We start from the raw sequence: 21,865 nt of genomic DNA on the forward strand, positions 1-21,865 counted from the left end.
CATAGTAGGTATTCAATAAATATTAGTTGGATGAATATAACTGTATAGGCATTCATTATTTAAGGGAATAGTGCAGTCACCATGCTTTGTTTTGTTTTTTAAAATTCTGAGTGATATGGTAGATAGAACACAGCTTCCGATTTTACTCAGAATAAAACTTGAAGTCCTTACCTTAGCCTACAAAGCCCTACATGATCTGAAACCCAACTACTTCTTCGACTCATCTCCAGCCACTCACCCCCTTATGTACTCTGCTGCAGCAACCTGACTTCCTTGTGTTCCTCAGACAAGCCACACACATTCCTGCCCCAGTGCCCTTGCACCAGCTCTTCCCTTTGCCTAGAACACTCCTTCAGTCTCTACTCAAATGTCATCTCATCAGAGAGACTTTCCTCACCACCTTATCCAAAACAGCATAACCCTTATTTTGCTGTATTTGTCCTCATATCACTATTGCCACCTGATCCAATGTAAGTATTGGCATATGTACGGATGAGCTTTCTTGCACTAGAAAAGCATTTTTACAATTAAAGGTTTTTCTCCTTGATTCAGCAAGGTGGTTATAGAGAAATTTAATATATATTATTCCTGAAAGGGTAAAAAAGAGACTTACAAGCAGATTACACTTTGTGCCTTTTGAAGTTTTAAACATAAAATTTATATTTTCTGATAATAAAATGCACTTTCTGTTCATTACAGAAAAACTGAAAAATACAGAGAGAAAAAACTTTAGTCGACTATCATCCCATCACTCAGAGACAACCATTATTAACCTTTTAAATCTTAAGGTTAATAAAGTTTACTGTAGCCTTTATTATGTTATTTATTATGTTCACTTTTATTAACCTTTAACACTTTTTCCCAATACATATTTTTTATAATGAGATCATTCTAATTTATACAATATTTTTTCAAATGCAATATATGCATTTTCCATATTGTTAGAAATCTTCATAAATAGTATTTTAATAATGGCTTAATAGCAAATCAAAGAGATGCAATAATCAATCTTTCAAAAAATTGATTAATAATGAATCTAATTACTTAGGCTATTTCCATTTATTTACTTTTATGTGTCTCTGAATTTTAAAAGAATCAGTCTGTAATTCAACTTCTGAGAATGGTTCTGACCATTGAGAATATGCAGAGGCAACTTTTCCATTTGAGAAGGGGAAAAGCTCCCACTAGTATTCAAAGAGATGAAGTCTTTCCTTTTCCTCGAATAACCTTTCAGTGTAGAAATTAGCTGGAGTCATTCAAGTTTCACCCACAGTAAGGAAGGGAGGCCGTGAAAGTCTACGAGTAGCTTGGAGTAAACAGACCCAGGCTCATATCTTGGTTCTTACATTTATTTGCCTTAAACCCTCAGGAAATTATGTATATAAAGCCTTGGTTTCCTCATCTGCAACCGGACAATCATCTCACAGTGTTGCTGAAAGTGTTTAAAATGAGAAAACATTTGTAAACAGCACTGAAACTGGCACAGAGTAAATGGGCCTTCTTGCAATTGTAAAACTTCGATGGGAGAGCAGGGAGGACATCATTTTTATTCCCTATAGAGTATACGCCAAGTTCTCACCTCCAGCCTCAGAAGCAAGAACTTTAGGTTACATTCGTAAACTCACACACAACAAGGCAGTTTGATTTCTGACAACACTCTGAGGCAGGAGAATTTCAGGGTCTCCCAGTTCTCCCGGGAGTTCCTCCCCACTGACATCTCCCTGCCTCTAGCTACAGCTGCCCTCACAGTGTGGTTCAGTCCCTTGACAACATCTCCTTTCTTTCTCTCTCTTACTGACTTTCTGATATGAGCCCTCCCCAAACCCACCTTTCCAACCTGACTGTCAGACTAGCTTTCCAATAACACTAGTCTGGTCTTCTAAATCCTGTTCAGTTTACTGATTTCTTGTTTACCAGTGCCATCGAATCCAAAATTTTAAAAAATGTGATGTTTTTCAGGGCCTCCACCACTACCTACCTATTCCCTCGTGCTTGCCTCCACTCTGCTCATTCTGGTCCTTGCCCTGGTGTCCACCTTACCATCAGTAGTCAGAGCAGCCTAAGTTGACTGCAGATAAATCATATCTTTACCGGAAGATTTTGACCTTTGCCAAAGGGCAACTTCGAATCACTATCAGCTGTTCACATTTTAGAGGAAATGAGTTTTCAGATCTTGGGGGCTGAGGGGGAGTAAATTATGGGTGGGTGAGGACATGAGGATCCCAGACACCATTAAGGGAGAAAGGTGATAAAATCTGGGGTTGACAGATCTCCCTTCTCAGTCTTCCCTGTCCCTTATCCCATTTCTCTCCTGCTTGTCCTTTCTGCGCCTCCTGCCCATTCTGTGAGGCGCCCAGGTGCCCAGGTCCCGTCCATTTCTCCTCCAGGCAGTCACAGATCTATACACTCTCTTCTGACCTCCCACAGAGCCCATGGTCTGTTCTCCCGCCCTCTCACTTATTAGTACATAGTGCCACCCTCTCCACATTGCTTTCTAACTTTTCCCATAAAGTCCTAGAGGACAGGGACTGTGCCTGCTTCCCACTTGGTAGCTGACGGGTAAATATGTGACCCATCTGACCGTTCACCCTACTCAGCGCCAGTCTACCGCGACTTCAGCTTCAGCTCTGCTCACTTTGGTTGGGCAGCACTTTTAACTTTGGATAAGACGGGCATTCTGAAATGCTGTGCATACATCTGTCACCTACAAAGTAGGCCTCTCTACTGATATTAATAGAAAGAGACATCACTGACAGACACAAAAAAACCCATACTCAAAAAACAACAAAACCCATACCCAAAGAGCGCAAGTAAAAGTAGAACCAAATCTAAATAGAGAGGAGATGATTCCTCCTTATTTTAGGGCCTCCATGAAGGGAGGGAAGGGGAAACCCAAGTGGAGGGGAAACCATGTTTTTATACAGTATTACCTAATTGCATTCACTTTCATTGAAACTTTGATATCTGGGTCCACGAAAAAAAACCAGGATTTTCAGAACAAGGGTTGCTGCTTTTCTCCAGAGAATTCATGGGCCTTTGTAACAATGTAAAGTCCCGTCGTAACAACCCAGCCCAATACTAGCCATGCAAGAGACCTCCAGTCCTTGAAGGTTCCAGAGCAGCCTCTGCTCCCCCCCCCGCCCCCAGCTTGGAATTTTAAGGTTGTTCCTATGCCTTGGGCCAAAAGTCAGCGTTTCAGCGCATTCTGCAGTTAGGCAGGGTCCGGGGTAAATTCCCAGGAATTAACAAGAGCAGCAAGTCACAAGGAGCCGGCTGGGAGGGGAGGGGGTATGGCGAGTGGGGTGGGGGTGGGGCAAGAACTTCGCGGCTGCAGGCGGCCTGTCACTCCAGGCGACAGGAGGTACCTTCACCTGCAAGTTCTTACCGAGGCGGCGCCCCCAGAAAGTACTCAGCTCGACGGGAACGACCTCGAGCGCCTGCGGGTGGCGCCGCGAAGCACCCGCCCGCCGCCCGCCTGCCCGCCTGCCCGCCGCCCGCCTGCCCGCCGCCCGCCTGCCCGCCTGCCCGCCGCCCGCCTGCCCGCCTGCCCGCCTGCCCGCCGCCCGCCTGCCCGCCTGCCCGCCGTGGCAGCACTTGCAGCGCGGGCCGCGGGCCTGGGAGAGGCGCGCTCGCTACCTGGCGTCCGGCTCCTCCTCCGACTCCGTGGCCGTCTCGTCCTCCTCGCCCTCAGACTCCTCGTCGGTCTCCAGCTCCCGAGTCGCCTCCTGGTCCCCGTCGGAGCCCAGGGAGCCCTCGGCGGCGTGGCTGCTGTCGCTGCTCGCCATCGCGTCCTTCGGGGCCGGAGCCGGAGCCGGAGCCGGAGCCGCCCGCGCCGCGCCTGCTGTTCTCCCTCTGACCGCGCCTCCGGCCCGGCGGGCGGCTCGGGTTCCTGGCCCGGGGGGCGGGCGAGCCCCGCGACTTTAAATAGAAGGCGTCAAAAAGTTTCGCCACCGAGCTCCTGAGGCCCGGACTCCGCTTCTCCTCTTCCCCGCGCGTCTGCCAACTTCCCCCGCGCCCTCCCCGCCCCGGTTCAGGCGGATCCCGGGCGGGCTGGCTCCTCGGGCGCCGAAGATCACCACCCGCGCAGGGGCGCAGGCCCGGCCCCGCCGCTTTCCTCTCGAGTGCGGTGGGCCCGCTGCTTCGGCCAGGCCACCCTTCATCCCACCCTGTAACTGCCCCCCCCCGCGCAGGGACTGACGGCGAGCTCCGCACCCGGCCAAGGGGCTCACTCTCCGGAGCCCCTCACTCCGCTGCGGGAGGTTTAACTGCGATGCCGGGAGAACCGGCCGCAGGAGAGCTGGGGTAGCTAGAGCTGGGGTAGCTAGCCTGCTCAGGTGTTGGGACTAGCAGTGACCCAATGGGAGACTCAGGCTTGTTTGATTTTGAATTGGCTGTCATTTAACTTTGATCTATTTTTTTCAGCAAAACAGGTGAAAATCAGCAGCAGTAAAAGGAGCTGGGGGGGGGCAATGGCGGGCTGCCTTTGAAAGACTAGAAAACAGTGGCAGTGAGGGAGTCCATACGATAATAAATTTGGGGGGGAGGGGGCGCTTTTTTTGGAAATGTCATAATACCGTAGAGGCAGAATGCCCTAGGTACTTACCCATCCGTGAGAGCTGCACAGATTACTATAGAGTACTATAACTACTGTTTACGATTATCCGGAGTCACCAATAGGATATTAATTATACTCAAAACATTCTGATAAAGAAGAGTTGCCCAGTGTATAATACATTTTAGGAAAATTTCCAAGAAAAGAAACATATAAAGCTTAATTACTTCAAAAATGTTAAAACATCAGTAATTTAAAAATTCAAGTATGTGGAAAGCTTCATTCCCAATAATGCCAGAGAAATAGGGTGCAGATAAGGCTGGATGGCTTAACAGCAGACGAACCTGAGTCCAAGACTCCGTATAATCTAAATCAAGCACAATAATTGGATTCAGTTCAGTTCCAGATGATAACTACAGCCTTAATCTCATCTCAAAAGTAAAGACTTTCCCAAACACACAAAAAAACACATAACAATTTCCATATATAAACTTTATTCCATTTGACATAATACAAAACTTTAAACTTAAAGAAAATGAAAATAGGCACCTTTTACAAGTCAAAAGAAAAGCAAGTTTTAGCATTTGGATTGGTCTGCAAAACACACACACAAAAAACCCAAATACATTAGAGGTACATAGTGTGCTACAGCAGGTCTAAAAGAAGTTGTACAGAGTCCTTTTGAAAAAGTTAAAACTGTTTCCAAGTTTACTTTTCATATTTAAATGTACAGGCATTGACCAATTTACAAATATTTACACAACCCCAAACAACCTTAATAAACACTCGCTTTTTCAGCAGCCACTACTTCATGTGGAAAAGCAACACTAAAAAAGGTATCTTTACAAGCATGAGCTTTTATTTATAATTCTTATGTCTTACCCTAAAACACTGTATAGAGGCTTACTGCCTAAAAATTCCAGTTTAGATTACAATCCTATAATTGCACACAGAAAAAATGTGATACCATCAATAGGTTATAATCTCAACTTTGACCTTTCAGTTTCTGTTGCTTCATGTCACAGGGAAAATAAAAGCACGAAATGGGAAGAAAAGCTAATGTGCATAGTGCACTAAGCTACCATAAAGCACAGGGTAAGACTTGATCTTTTCAAAATGTCTACACTGAATTTTTTAAAACAATTCACTAACTGCTGTTCAATACAGAGTTAGTGCTCATGGTACTACAGTGCAAAATGTATGGTTACAAAAAATTTAAAGCAATCTCAAGAGTACATCAAAAGCATCTGAGGTACTAATGAAATACTAATACAGACACACCCCAAACCTCTATCCCGGTGAGTCAAGTGAAGACTTAAGGCAATTGTCCAGTATTTCATGCGTCTGCAGTGATTTCATTGAAATAAAGGATTTCATTTTGCTTCAAGTAACTGAGTAACTGACTTCAATCTTCACTTTACTGGAACAGACAGGCAACAACTATCTATTGCAGATTATACTCTCCAAAATTCCACAAATCTCTTCAGTATTAGCATGTGGTACAATTAATTGAAGTTATATCAAAAACCTTTTATTTGTTCAGATAATTCCCCAAAAAATATTTTATCTGATCACCTGAAAATTCATGCCATAATATTACTAATCACCAATGTAAACATTTTCAAAAATACATCTTTAAATCAAAGGGTTTTATTAGGAAATGTCTTAATAAAATATGCAATCTTTATATAAGTATGTCCTCTTAAAAATAAAACATGAAAACAGGAACAATGAAAAGAAACTACGATGGAGGTAAACAAAATGCATTATGGTGTTATTATTGTTCTTTTATATCTCAAAGATTTGTTAAGAAAGAGAGGCCAGTCATCTTTTCAGGAGAGCAGCTCTTAAAGGTAGTATACTGTTCAAATCTTTTTTGTTTCTCAATCTGTGCCATGACTGTGAGAAAAAGAAAAATCATTCTTAAAACCTAAAAGATATGCAAAACAAAGCCTGAAAGGGAAGTTACTAGAATGTTAATAGTAGTTCTCTCTAGGTAGTACAATTTTCAGTGATTTTTTTCCTTCTTTGTGTTTTTACCTCCCAGGTTTTTAACACAGTACAAGTATTATTTCTGCCATCAGAAAAGGTTCTTTAAAAACGCTATGCCTGTGTGACTTCAATTAATAAAGAAATGAATGTATAGGTGGTACAAAAAGATACAGTTGACAATACTAACACTTATTCACAGATTTAAATAATTTCATCTAAAACAGCAAGGCACAGGGTAATGAAAACAAAACCTTTGGGTTTGAGAGAATAAGGGAAGATTACTTCAATGATCTGATTGACTATTTGGCATCTAGTAAGCTTTTTCAATTAAAAATAGTATTTATGAAGGAGACAGTAAATCTATTAAAAACCACTTTTTATATGCCTCTAGAAAAGACAAATAAGTTGAATTGGTAAGAAAGAAAAGGAACTGATGGAAGCTCACCCATCAACAAGAATAGCAACGTAAGCAACACTACTTTTGAGTTTTCAATTTAATCTGACAAAAATCTTGAGTATCTGTTTCATCCTACAAAGTTCCATCCTTTTAAAATTTTCTACTCTGGCTGACAATTGAGAGGAACTAATCTGAAGAACAGCCTATAATATGATATACTTGCATTTCTAATTATCATCAAAATAAAGTCCACTTGCAGTCTTAGTAATGGAAAAGTATGCCTCTAAAATGATCTTCACAGTTTGCTGATCTTCTCTATGAAGCATCTCATCCTGTATGTCTCACAGTACAAATTTCTATCAGTGTGTTTCTACACTGTACTGTGGAATTCACTGAAGACAGAAACCACACCTAGCAAAATACTGATGAATAAATTCATAATGTGGCCTAAACAGCTAAGGAATAAACTATAGTATACAAATGTACATATGTATATGTATACATATGCATGCATATAAGTGTGTACATTTGTGTATATATATTACCAAAGTTTATATATAATATATATAATGCATTTATGTACACAAACACTTTTTTTTTTTTAACTTCTCAAAACATAAACAAAGATAAAGTGGGATTCAAGTTCCTGTTACAGTGGGGCATGCAAAAGAAAAATCATGGAACTGACATCAGCTTTCTTTTAAGGCTACAATAAGTTCCCCAATATTTTAAGAGGCAAAGAAGTCCATCAGGCTTTAGTCACTCATTTTGAGAGTTTAATAGGTCACTAAGGAAATGCTTACTTCCAGGAAAGTGAAAGCCATGTGAATGAAAACAGAGCCAGATCTCTCTGAAGGGAAAGTATATTTAAACTCAAGTAAAAAATTCCCTATTGTGCCACATTAATGGTTTCACAACACAAAAATCAGGGATACTCTGTCCTAATACAGGTGTATTTCATTCTTTTCTTGACCAGTACATACGGTTCATTTTATTTTTAATTTATCTTTATTGTTGAAAGTATTACAGATGTCCCTTTTTCCCCATTGACCCCTTCTACCCTGCACCCCCACCCCCACCCCAGGCCTTCATCACACTATTGTCTGTGTCCATGGGTTATGCATATATGCATATAAACTCTTTGGTTAATCTCTCCCAACCCCCGGCTTCCCTCTGAGATTAGTCAATCTGTTCCATGCTTCTACATCACTGCACACTAGGTCCACTAATGTTTTTAAGAGTTACTCTGATACACTGTTTACCTTTAAAAATTGATCCTTTATCATGTCAAACTTCTGCTTTTCATGTACAGCTCTGGCTGTATTTGTTCCATCAAAAGGTTCTGCAATGTTAAATGCACATATAAACAAAAAATTATTAAAATGAGAGCTTCAGTTTTTTTATTTGGTTGAACTATATGAAATTGTCAATATCTGACAGTTTTTGACCTAGAAAATAGCACTTGCATATGATTCAGCCTAATATCTTACTAGATTTATGCATATTGAAAATAGTTTTATATAGCTATGAACTATCTAATAAGGTAGAAAGAATTCAAATGAGAGGATAACTAAAAATGAAGCCATCAGCGTAAGTATGTTAAATCTAAATAATAAACGTGGTTAAGATTTCTGAAGAATTTCAGAGGCTCAAACACCTATCCTTAAAGGAATAAAACTAAGTTAAAGAATTAAAGTTATCAAAATGAATAAAGCACATATCCAAGAGACATGATCAACGTCAAATATCACAGAAAGATAATTTTAAATTTAATTTTAATTTAAAAGATGATTGATTTGTCAAGCAGGAAGAAGATCAATACCTTTGAAAGTAAAGGCTTAATGTTGGTGAGGATGGAAGACAGCGCAGAGAGTTATGGTGTGAGTGGATGGTTTAGAAAAAGATTCAGTGAGAACAGTAACTTGCATGAGAAATTTGGCAATGAAAGAAAAAAGAGAACAGGGATAACAAGTACAGGAGACAGGAAGAAAATGAAGTTTTCGAGAATAGAACATTACCTTCCATACCTTCAACCCCACCCCTCACCCTTCACTCACAAGATAAGAGGGAAGAGCTCCTACAGACAGACAAAAAAATGTCTTATAGAGAGAAAGCAGGGAAACTGCAGTTGGCGGTGAGAAGATAACTGCAGGCAGTGTGAGTAAGATGAAGACGGGACAGTGGAAATAACGCCGACTAGGTGAAACTACCAGAGTTTAAGAAGTTTGACAATGAAAAAGAGAAAAAAATACTGAGAAGAGGCAACAGAATCACGCCAAGTGTATTTTTCAAGGACAAGAATCATGTGTGCCTTACAGCTGAGACCTGGAAAAAGGGGCAAATCTGATGGAGAGATTAACTTTAGATTTGTAATACAACCTATTGCTTAGAAAGGCTATTTATAAAAGTTTATTGTCACAGTACTGGTGTTTTTTTCCCCAACAGAATAATGCCATATGCCAAACTATCAGATCACATAATGCACAGCACTTTACAAGTGTTTAATATTCAAAAGGACACAAATAACTAATATACACCCACTGTGTAATTCAGCAAACCAAACATCAAAGCAGATTTAATTTCATATTCACAAACTCTTAAGATGTTGCACATAATCCAAGATTAAAATATCCTAAATTTGATGTTTTCCTACAAATGCTGAGTCTCAACCCTTTGTTCTTTTTTTACCTCAAGATTGACAAAAGGTATCATCCTGACACCTGTGAGAACAATTTTGCCTTTTGAAGTCAGTTTCTCACTGACTCAAAGAAATAGTCAATTACATGTAAATTAATTTTAGATAACAGAGTATCTCAGCATTAATTTTTAAAGTAAAATCAATTTCTATTCATAAAAATCTAGCTTGCATTAAGAATTAGTATTTTAAGTATAAAAGAACCAATTTTATTTCAATATAAGATTGAAGTTTCCGTCAACTACAAGCAAGAGGGACGCATAAAGACTGCTCAAATATTACCAACTAGAAACACTAAATGCCTAAATTCATGTTTGCTATTTCCTACAAATAAAACATTTTAAATTATTTTTAAATATTAAATTAAAATCTTGTAACTAAAAGATTTGCAAAGCACTTCAGGATATAAATTTATTACTTTATAATAATATAAGCTGAAATTTTTCAAGTAATTCTCTCAGTACCATGATGATAACTGAATGATAGAGAGTAGTTGTGGGAAAGCTACCTTCTACACAGATGTATTTATTTCTCCATTCAATACCATCAGGCCTGGGAATGGCTTTGGCTTCACGAACTGAAATCATTTGACTGTTCCAGCTATAAAAAAAACATTAATCATGTTAACTACTTTAATTTCCCCTTTATTATTTTTATTATATCAGCAGTAAGGCCTATTCTGATTTTCTCGAATAGTAAAACTTGCATCAACCCTCAGTCAACACAATCCCCATTTCCCCTTCTCCACTTCTTTGTTCTCCATAGTACTTCTAGTCTAACAATTTGCTTAGTTATTATTGTTTATAGTGTGTCTCTAAGATGCTAAATTATTTCTGTATTTTTTCACTGTTCAACTAGTTCTTTAGTACAAACTAGGTGCTTAATATTTACTTCTGGAATAAATGAAACAATATAAAAAAGAAAGAAACCCTGGCCAGGTGCCTCAGTTAGTTGGAGCGTGGACCCACACTTCAAAAGATTGCAGGTTTGGTTCCCAGTCAGGGCACATCCTAAGTTGTGGGTTCAATCCCCAATAGGGGGCATGCAGGAGGCAACTGATGGATGCTTATCTCTCCTCCTTCCTCTCCCTCTAAAATTAAAAACATATTCTTGGGTGAGGATTAAAAAAAAAAAAAAGACTGTGTTAAGTAAGCAAAAAATATAAAACCTATACTCATTAATACCACACTAAGAATATCTTATTTAAAGAGTTAATCTTGTGTTGTTTTCTGATTTTATTCATAATTTTTGTTCGAGTGCATATCTATTTGCATAATTTAGGAAAAATTTTTGAAATTTTCCAATAGATGAAAGTAAAATAATTTTATCTGCATGTCTGAAGGCAAGTTATCCAGTCTTTAGTATGTACTAACATAACATTGTTTTTTTGTGTTTTTTAAATTTTTTTTAAAATCCTCACCTGAGGATATTTTTTCCATTGTTTTTTCAGAGAGAATGGAAGGGAGGGAGGGAGAGAGAGAAACATCAACGTGAGAGAGACACATCAATTGTTTGCCTCCTGCACGCTTCCCAACCAGGGTCAAGGATCGAGCCTGCAACTGAGATAGTGCCCTTGGCTGGAACTGAACCCAGGACTCTAGTCCTCGGGCCAACACTCTAACCACTGAGCCAAATCAGCTAGGGCCATAACACTGTTGTTTTTAAAAACTTATTTACAATTATTATAGTCTTGTACAAGTACTACTTTCTTTTTTTCAAGGATCATTCTAATACGTATAACTACTCAGCCAGTATACAAGAGAAAAATGAGTTTGGGGAACAGCGGATTTTTTTTTTTTTTCCAGTCTTATTTAGCTTTGCCACCATTTCAGTAAGAAGAGAAAAGCCCATGGTTTTAAGACCTTCCAAGTCCAACACTTGCTCTACTCTTCCTATATTTATTAGATAGAGAATCCGTAAGAATATAATTGTGGGTCCAATATAGCATTTGTTTCTGGAAAATTAATTTCTACATTAAATATTGCATCTTGTGAAGTTTGATCATTGAAAAGAATACCCAAAGTATGGTTTTCTACATTTGCTTATCAAGAGTACAGTTTAGAAGTACAGGGTGGGGCAAAAATAGGTGTACAGCTGTTCATATGAAAAAATAACACAATAATTAATAAATAATAATACAAGAATAAACTCTGTGTTTCATATACACACAATGGTAAACCTACTCTTGCCCCATCCTATAATTTGCAAGAACAGCTTTAAGTTATTTAAAAATACATATATATCAGAATTTATGCTATTAAAAAATAAGTGGGTTGTCAAAGAGAAATACTAAGTGTTGGTTATAGTAGGATGTTTTAGATCCTTCATGTACAGCAGTATCGATTCAAATCAGAAAAGTATATTGCTCTATTGTTTCAAGTGTATTTCTAAAATTTTCTTAAACATAACAATGTAAAGGGAAGAGTTATACAACCACATGCCTGAACCAAGTAAGATTCCAGAATTACACTTTGTGGTACTTCACTTTATACCACTTAAGACAAATTTCACTAATAAAATAGTTTTTTCCTGAGACTACTTGCTTCTAATGTCAACTTACAGGACAGTTGAATTTGCCATACAATTAAAATTGGTGACAGTACGTTAAAAAGGGGTAGGTTGACTTTTTTCTTTCAGAGGAGCTTAGAATGTTGCAATACTGTGTCCTGCTGTTAAATTACAACTTTTATTTCTTTAAATCATAGGAACTCCCCTCACCACTATATTTCTATTAAATCTAATCCTGACTCTATATTACATGCCAGTACTTGGTTCTGAACTGGGTCACAGAAACATGTGACATACCTACATTCACTTTATCGTCACTAACCAGATACCACTTAAGCTTCAACCTATAATCAACCCCAATAATGCAGTTATTTAAATGACTATATCATCAGAAATACTGAAGAACTTCAGAGAGAGAAAACAAGAATATTTTGAATCACTACCATTTAAACTGATTCAATCTGGTGTACTTTCAAAAAACTTTTAAATATTTCTAAATTAATAAATATTTCAAATCATAAAACATGATATATAACGTATACTATTTCTACTCTTAGAGCTGAATTTAAATGTAGAATTCAAATGGTAATTTAGAAATATTTTCCCTAAATATTTCATTCTTTAATACAAGTCCTAAACTAAGCCTTTTATTATATCATACATCTCTACCATAACTTGCTTGCCATGTGAAAATCTGTTATTGTCACTTATTAATTAAAGTGTAAAATAAGATATAGTCTATAGAAAAGGGATGTTTCATAAAAGAACAATAGAACAGATGTGGAGCATAATTTAACCTAAAATAGATAATATATACTAATCTTTTTTTTTTTAATATATCTTTATTGATTTCAGAGAGAGGAAAGGAGAGGGAGAGAGAGGCAGAAATATCAATGATGAGAGTCATTGATCAAGCCCGCAACCTGGGCATGTGCCCTGACCGGGAATCGAACCCTGATTGCCTGGATCCCAGGTTGACGCTCAACCGCTGAGCCACGCCTGGCTGGGCAATATATACTAATCTTTTTAATATAAAACTGAGATTACTGACTCCATGTTAGTAAGATGCTCACTTCTTTTCTTCAGCAGTGATAATGAACTGGTAGTCATCTATTAATTCTCTTCTGGCCATTCTTTCTGTGACATTTTGAGATGATTGATTAAATTGGAAATGTAGTCTTCAGCAACATTACAAAGAAAAATTTAAGTCTAATAAAGTCAAATTATGGGTCTGATACCACAAGGCTGCATATATACTACGACTAGTCAAATTAAGTGAACAAATGTATACAGTTTGTTTTATTATTAAGAGTTGGGAAGCAAACAAAAAGAAAACTGTGTTAGGGATTTGAAACCTCTTAAGCAGAGAGGAAATTTTACTCTAATTCTAGAGTTTTATTTTGACTGGCTCTTCTGCCTGACCCTTTGTAAGTGCTGGTGTCCATCAGAGCCTTGCCTCTTTCATGGGTTCTAATGCAAGAACCCATTCCAGGCTTCAATACTCTATTATTTTACATAAATAATCCTTTCTCCAGCTCTAACCTTGCTACTAGGCCCCAGGCCAATATTTACCATAACTATTGGAAACTGCCACCCAGATGTCCTATAGGCATCCCTGTGCCTACATGTTCAAGACTAAATTTAATACATTCTGTATGGTCAATTATTAAAATCACTCCCTTGCATAGCCCCTCAACTCTCTTACCTGTTCTTGCTGCACTGAAGTTACTGGGACGAAACACAACCATAATTAAATCTTGTCTACTCCAATAGTTTCCCATGCAGCTAAACACGGCTGAAGGAAAACATGCAACCCTGATGCCCTTTAAATTCATGATCACTTTAAATTCATGATGTCTTAGCTCAAAGGACCTTAAATGCTACTATACACCAATCATACTTTATTCCCAGTTTCTCTACTCTTCCTACGTGACAATTCCTATCTTCTCCTCCCTTCTCAAATTTCCTCCCTCATCATTCCAGCTGAAGTCCATGCTTCACTTCACTAAGAAACCCCAAAGCAATGAAAAGATAATCTCTACTAGCCCCCACCAGACTCATCCGTGTCCACACACATATTCTGCTTTTCTGATTATTATTATTGTTTGTGCTCCTATTCCACTTCTGCTCTGGATTCCAACTCTTCTGAATCAAACACGTATGCATACTGCTTAACAATTTACTGTCTTTTTCTGGTATCATCAATTTTGCCATCAAGATGGGTTAGTTCTCATTTCTAAAAACAAAACCAAAAACTCAACCCCACTAATCCTCCAATTTCTACCCCATTTTTCTGCTCCCCTTTACAAGTATGTAAACTCCTCTAGAGTTTATAGACACACACCTATCTGTATCTAACCCTCCTCCTGTTCCCTCTTAAGCCCACGCCAACGAAGCTTTTTATCCCCATTATTCCACAGAAACCGCTCCTGTCAGAGGCCCATGAGTGGTCTTCATGTGGACCAATGCACCAGTGATTAGCTTTTAGCTCCCATTTTGTACTTGAACTATCAAAAACTGTGACACAGATAATCACTTCCTTTTCTTCTAAACATTCTCCCCCCTTGGATTTCAAGACACTACATTCTAATGGCTTACCGCCTACCTCAACGATTCTTCCTTTTCAGACTATATATTAGTTCCTCTCATCCCTAATCTAATTTTTATTTCATCTTTGCATTATGAAATTTTTCAGAGATAAAATGAAAAGCATAAAATTTAAAAAAACAATTCAATAGTTGTTAACATTGTGCCACATTTGCTTGTTTGTGTATATGTACGTTTTAAACTGAACCACCTGTTAAGCTGTAGATATCACGAAACTTCATTCCTTTATCCTTTGGCATTTCTCTCTTAATAAGACCATTCTCCTTTATAATACCAGCAGCATCTAGAAGTCAACAGTAACTCAAATGCCTCTCCACCCTACAATGTAAGCGCCATGAAGACAAAGATTCATGCTGAGTCATCATCTCTCTTCATGCCCATTCTATTAACCGCTATATTCCCAGTGCATAAAAAAATAGCTTGGTATACAGTAGGCACTCAATGATTTATTGATTAAATAAAATGAGGAGAAAAAAGCAGAACAAAAAAGGAGATTAAAAAATTAGGCCTTTGTAATTTCCCTTTTTAAAAATGTACGTGTTTAACTGTATAGGTATGTATTTTTAATTCAATAGATAGACTAGCAATAATGACATGTGAAAAGGTATCCAGGAAATAAAGAAGACTATAAAATGGGTACCTTTTAAAGTTCACAGACTCTAGTATCTATGAGTCTGTAATATTTAGAAGTTAATTTTTTTGCTTTGCTAAAATACAAAATTACTATGTTCTCACTATTTTTTCGAGATTCCCTAAGCCACCTGATCCTTTCCCCCCATTTTGTCAGTTCCCTGTTCTCACATAGTTTCTGAAGCCTGGTTTCATTGTGGGGCTTTTCAGCAGCAAGGTGTAGGAGAAAGCTATGAGTTAAGTAGGCAAGAAAATCTTAGTAGTTTTTAAATGGCCATATAATATTTCTGCAGCGTTTATACTGTATACTCAAGCATCTCTTAAAAGGCATTTAATTCTGTGTTCAAGTATAGAGAATCTTTTAATTGGATATTTCCAAGTTCAGAAGAAATCCTTACAAACATTTCTAACAGCTGTCAGGATTGTGCACAGCACCTAGTTCATTACCATGACTACATTCTTGGCTGTGCTCCCTACAGTCAAATTTCTGAAAATATCTAGTATGAAACAATAATGCACTTGACAAATGCACTATATGATGAAAGACTAGAGGAAGACAGCTCCTGCATCATGTATCATAGTGATAACAAATGCATACAAAAGTTCAAAACCTCTTTCAAGCATCAGCATCCTAGCTAGTATCCTTTGGCACAGCAAGCTAGTTTCTGCTAATGCTAAACTAACACGCAAACCTACACACCTACCATCATGTTTCAGTCCAACAAAGTGGCGATTTTCAAGGAGTTTGTATGTAGGTGCTCTAATCCTAGACTATACATGGCAGAAAATTTAACTTTTTCCTATGAATCCTTTTCCCTCTACACTAGTTTCCCTAACTTATATGACACAACAGATGATGCCAATATGGTCTAACAATTTAGATTGTGGTTTTTTCGTCAAACCTGAATTTGAATCCCAGTTCTTTCACTATCTGCTGTATTGCCATGGGCAAGTTCACAAATTAAATGAGATAATACATGGGAATCACTCGACATACTCAAGGACCCTAGGTCAAGAAATACTCACTAAACATTAGCTATTGCTATTGCAATATCTGAACTCCAGAATAATTTACAGTTTCTATGTCCCATGTTTCATATAGTCTTACATCTTTCCTCATCTTTACATAAATGAAGGCTCCTTCCTTTTTATCCTTGTTGCCTGCACTTATATTTACATCATTTTAACCTGACTATTATAACTTCATTCTTACTGAACTACTTTCTTCCAGCACTTTTCCTACTCCTTTTCTTAACCTTACACAGTAATTTTAGTCATCTTAAGGACATTTGATTCAGGTCCATAATCTTACTTTCTGCTTCAAAATTATTTACTTGTAACAAGTATCTGTTAAGTACCCACTATCTGGCACTGAGCTAGGTACTGGAGACACAACAGTAAACTAAACAGGTGCAGTCTGGTATAAGATTTACTTTGAAAAATTTAAATAACATTTTATCTTTCATGCCCTAAGTTTAAAATCATCTTATATAAGTCAGTTTCCTTTAAAGCTACTGAATCATGTATCACAGTTAAGAGTGTGAATTTTGCAGTCAAAATTATCTGAAATACTCCCCTTACAAGTCATGTGATCTTAGTGCAAGTTTCTTAACCTCTATATGTCTCACTGGTAAAATGGGCATAATATAATGCCATCTTATATGGTTATAATGTAAACAGAATGAGATAATACATATAATCTGTTTAGAGCAGTTTATCCCACCTGGTAAGAGCAATTTATTACTGTTACTATTATTATCCTCTCTCCAAACCTCTTCAGTGTGGGACTCTGTGATCACTGTACTTCTCTAACTTTGTACAATTCCTAAATCCTTTCTCCTACTCCTTCAAGTTTTTCTAAATTGACCAGAAGAGCTGCGAACAAACCCTAATCACACTCTATGAAATGAGAACTCCCATAAGAACTTTCAGTTATGTCCAGTCTGATTATAAACTTCCTTTCATATTTACACATCACCATCAAAAAAAAAAGGAAAACGAATATTCCTTGATTTGTATATCAGATACCACAACTATTAAATTCAGATATCAAGTATTAAGTAAATCTTTTTCCAAGTTTGTCTTAACTGTGTTTTTCACTACAAATTTTCAGTATCTAAAAAGTAGATGTTTCAAGCAATATAGTATCTACATAGGATCAACACCAACACTTTTTCAGGCACTACTATGAAAAGAGGCAGCTAAACGTAAAATGGGATCACTACTTAAAGCAACTAAAACTGGGCTTAATGAACTATAATTTTTATTAACTAGGAATGTGAAATCTACTTAGTTTCTAATAATTAATCTTCAGATATTAAATTTTATAAACTACACATTTCTGGACAAGTTTACAGCATTGAAGTTGACAAATATAACTTCTTGAGCAAATGTGTACCACTCACTTATATATAAATGAATAAATACAACTTGAAGTTTCACTTACTCGAATTCTGTAGCATAATATTTAAGAAAGCCCAGTAAGAGGTCCCCAAGATTTGATTCATTCTTTGAGAGGTAAGGAGGGACATTACATGGAACTTGATGTACAAGGTGCAGCTGTATAGCAGGACTAAAAGATTCCTGTCAGGGGAAAAAAGGGAAATGTAAAGCCATTTAAAACACATACTAAAAACTTCATAAATCCTGATCTAAAGCACTCTGAAGAAGAGAGAGAAAAAATTTTTTTTATGTTGGCATTTTGGAAATTTGAAGATTTTCTTACACTTAAGCTTTCACCACTGTTTGGAGTAGACCAGAAAGTACCTGAAAAACTAAGATATTCTAATCCTTGGCTGAGATATAGCAACCAATGAATCCATAAGGAAGCAAAAGATTTTCTAATTCATAAATAAAACCTTACTGTTCATGCCAAAATTCCATCCAATAACATAAAGGTTTTTTACAAATGTATTTCCTTCTTAATTATTTCTACAAGGAACAGTTGTACTTTATGAAGGCTATATCAAGCACAAGTAAGAGCTCTTTCTGCCAGTTAAAATTTCTCTCAAAGGCCACAAAAATAACTTTAACATATGAATAGTACCTATACCAATTTAAAATTTTTGTTTCATTTGCTTTTGTATCTTACAGGGAAAAGATAGACATCCAACATGAACTGAACTTGCAAAGACAAACAGGGCAGGGAAGAGAAGAAAGACAGGAAACATACCAGCAAGCAATATTCAGCAAACTTTTAGCAAAATATTCATAAAGGAAGTTATCATTTGCTTGCAATCCAGGACCAAACAACACACTTCTTAGAAAGAATGCTAATGGGTACTTACTCTTTTGCCTATGGTATGCCACTCATTTTCATATCTAATCTTTCCTCTAATAGCAGCAAGCTCTGGCTTAAAACACACTAAATGAACTATAGAGCTTCAAGTAATATATATCTGTATGTTAGAAAATAAAAGAATTTAGTAACTGATCTTGTTTTTCACTGCTAAAAAAAAAATAAACTGTCCAATTTTGCAACTGGCTGCTTGCCCTAATCCAGGATTTGGAAAAGTGGGGAAAGAACAGCTGGTTGTTAAATAAAACTATTTAAAAATGCCAAAAATAAATAAAGAAATAAGAAAATAATCTTTCTAAGGTAGTTTGCAGTGTGCTCAAGATGGGTTTTCCATATTCCCCATTGCCATCAAAGTAGAAATAGATTTTTTCAAAAAGTAATTGGTTAAGGCAGCAGAATGACAACTAAACTTAAGGCTCCCAACTCTAACAAATCAACCTTGAGTTTACTGATATCAATTCAATTAGTAATGTCTAAATAACTCCAACATAACTGCACTGTAATACAGAGAAATCGGGTATTGCATCTATTTAATGGTAGCCATCAAAAATCATCAGTAAAAAACAAAGGAGCAAAACTGTAAAAAATCCCCTCCCATACCCCATTATCTATAATTCACTCAATAATTTTTAATTACCAGGCAGTGATTCTCTCAGGAGAAAAATTCTACTCCAACCACAATTCATAAAGCTGGCATACCTCAACTTGAGACTCCCCTTACACTTCTAACATATTTAGTATTACAATTAGATATATTTTCTCTTAGACTAGGGAGAGTAGGAAAAAAGCCTCAATTCATAATAAAGAGTAAAAGCAGAAGGAAGAGCAGGTGTACTGCCTCTACCACCTTTTGTCTCTTACTTGTTATGTGTAAAATTGGACTTAGGGAATTATTTAAAATTGTAATGTTTAAATATTATTTTCTAGGAAATTAAAGAAAAAGGTATAACAAGTTCAAATGACGAAGAAAAGTGGGTCACTGTTTAATACCTTCTGCTTACTAACTTTGATTTCTAGCACCTAGCACAGTCGGCATACAATTTATGAACTGATGCTAAAATAGAAGAGTTATTTTCTTTCCTGAAATTTAACACTATTTGAACTTCCTTTAAACTGTTATTTTGTTCAATAATTTAAAGAAAAATATCACCAATTGTGAGATTAAAAATGAAGTTGTGAAACCTATTCTACTAAAATGCTTGAATGACCTTGGACCAATCTGGCCAGTCTCCTTTTAGCTCCACTGTTCTTTTTCACAGTCATATACAAAAAGGGCCATGTTATACATACTGAGGGAGAACTGAGGAGAAATAAAAATAAATAAATAAATATTAAAGTCTAAAAGAAGCTACAATAGAAATTCCATTTACCCTTAAGAAGTCCTCATTTTTGGTTCACATTACAGGTTCTCTGCTTTAAGAAAAATTTCGTTGAAGAGTTTTTTCAAAAGAGATCTCCCCCATTGCAGTTATGTATTTAAGAATAATATATGCTACTTTGGACATTATGGGGGAGGGTAGAATTTAAGCTAACATATCAGAAAGCACATAAAGAACCAAAAGGAAAAAAAAGCTGCCTTAAAACTATATCCTAAATTCATGGAAAAACAACTTAACTGATACAATACAGCATCTTTGTTTTTTAAATTATTGATTTTTAGAAAAAGTGGGAGTAAGAGTGGGGGGAGTGAAAGGGAAACACTGATTTGTTGTTCCACTTATTCATGCATTCATTGGTTGATTCTAAAGCCTGCAACCTTGGCATATCAGGACAACACTCTAACCAACTGAGCTACCCAACTGGGGCTGCAGCATCTATTTTTGGATTACTGATATTTACTACTGTTTCATTTTTTTCATGTAGTAAAGACTTTTTTTTTAATGTGTTTTTTGTTCTTTTTTTATTGCAAAGACATTTCCATAACTTTTTTATTACGTTTTTATTACTTTTAAGAGTTATATCTTATTTTGGGCATCTCATAACCAAATGCGTAATGAATCAATTCCTATTGACATTTAAATACTGATATTTTTAAGGATACATATTTTCCATTTCTCTTCAACCAATGCCAAGGTAAGAAAAAATTTTAAAGGCAATCCCCTGAAAAACATCTGAAAATTTTCACTGTTTTGCCAATATAACTGCCTACCAAAAATGGCAAAAACATCTTTTGCCATATTCTATCATTTTTCTGAAGCTGTGTCATAATTTCTTACTTGACCTTCAAAGTTTGAAATCTGGACAATTAAGGACTTTCTGGAACAAGTCAGACTGGCTAAACTTTTACTTGGTAATTTTTCCTTAAAACAATATATAGCTTAAATGAAAGATGAATGTTTGCCATCTCCAAGAAAACAAAGAACTTAAGCTACGTAATTTTCTAACATTTGAATTATTAGATCCTAGAAATAATTGTTTAAAAAGATCTCAAATTAAAGAATAACTGGAATGGAATACTTAAGTAGAGTTTTGCCTGAATAAAGAATTAAATAATATATTGAAGTTTCACCAAGCTTTCTTAATTGTATGCAGGTAACCACCAATCTGGTGATGTATGTTGAAGACTGAGCACTAAATTTCCTTTACATTTATATCAGATTTTAGTGAGATTTTTCAAGTTTTGAAATCAATATAAGTATTTAACATACTATAATAAGGTGGCTAAGAGCACGAGCTTTGGAGTCAGACAATCTAGGTTTGAAACCTAGTTACATGAAGTTACCTAGCTTTGCAAAGGTTTCAGCTTCTTCATCTATAATATGAAGAAAATAATGGTACTCATAGGGTTGTCATAAGGATTAAATAATATGATGTCTGTAAAGGAGAGCAGCAATAGTATTACCTAAATATTCATTATTTAGTATACGGCAGGCATCATTATTTTAACTGTACATTTACACAATGCAGTATGGTTATGTTCTAAAACTTGTAATGTATTATTTCAAAATTAACTTCCTTATGATTTTAAAAGTAATGTCAACTTTAAAATAATAGTTTTACTGTCATTTAAAAAAATAAATCTTCACCAAAATATTTTAATTTGTCTTTTCAAAGTTATTCAATTAAAGCCTGTTTCATTTTTCATGTTTAAAAACATACTGGAAACTCATTATAACGGTTCTTCATAATAGCAGAATTTAGTTTTTAAAAGGAGGAAAATAAGATATACAAATTCCAAAAGGTTCC

At 36.5% G+C, this 21,865-nt stretch overlaps 2 protein-coding genes across 7 annotated transcripts in view; both read right to left on the reverse strand.

Moving 5' to 3' along the window:
* CMYA5 (cardiomyopathy associated 5) overlaps positions 1-3,998 on the reverse strand; it is an 83,597-nt gene extending 79,599 nt beyond the window's left edge. For both annotated transcript variants that reach the window (XR_013998466.1, XM_081132703.1), the window contains exon 1: positions 3,637-3,998. Coding sequence is in view for 1 of the 2 variants with exons in the window: in XM_081132703.1 (XP_080988829.1) it covers positions 3,637-3,785 (149 nt within the window). In the remaining variant the exon portion in view is untranslated. The remainder of the gene's footprint in view (positions 1-3,636) is intronic.
* A 1,031-nt stretch (positions 3,999-5,029) lies between these two features.
* Positions 5,030-21,865, reverse strand: part of TENT2 (terminal nucleotidyltransferase 2) — a 49,795-nt gene continuing 32,959 nt past the window's right edge. For all 5 annotated transcript variants that reach the window (XM_081131839.1, XM_081131838.1, XM_081131837.1 and 2 more), the window contains 4 exons: positions 17,828-17,964; positions 10,145-10,236; positions 8,204-8,283; positions 5,030-6,451 (listed from right to left, as the gene is read on the reverse strand). In XM_081131839.1, coding sequence (XP_080987965.1) covers positions 6,377-6,451; positions 8,204-8,283; positions 10,145-10,236; positions 17,828-17,964 — 384 coding nt within the window. In that variant the 3' untranslated portion in view covers positions 5,030-6,376. The remainder of the gene's footprint in view (positions 6,452-8,203; positions 8,284-10,144; positions 10,237-17,827; positions 17,965-21,865) is intronic.

The sequence above is a fragment of the Miniopterus schreibersii genome (genome assembly GCF_964146895.1).
Source record: "Miniopterus schreibersii genome assembly, chromosome: 3".
NCBI lineage: Eukaryota > Metazoa > Chordata > Mammalia > Chiroptera > Miniopteridae > Miniopterus > Miniopterus schreibersii.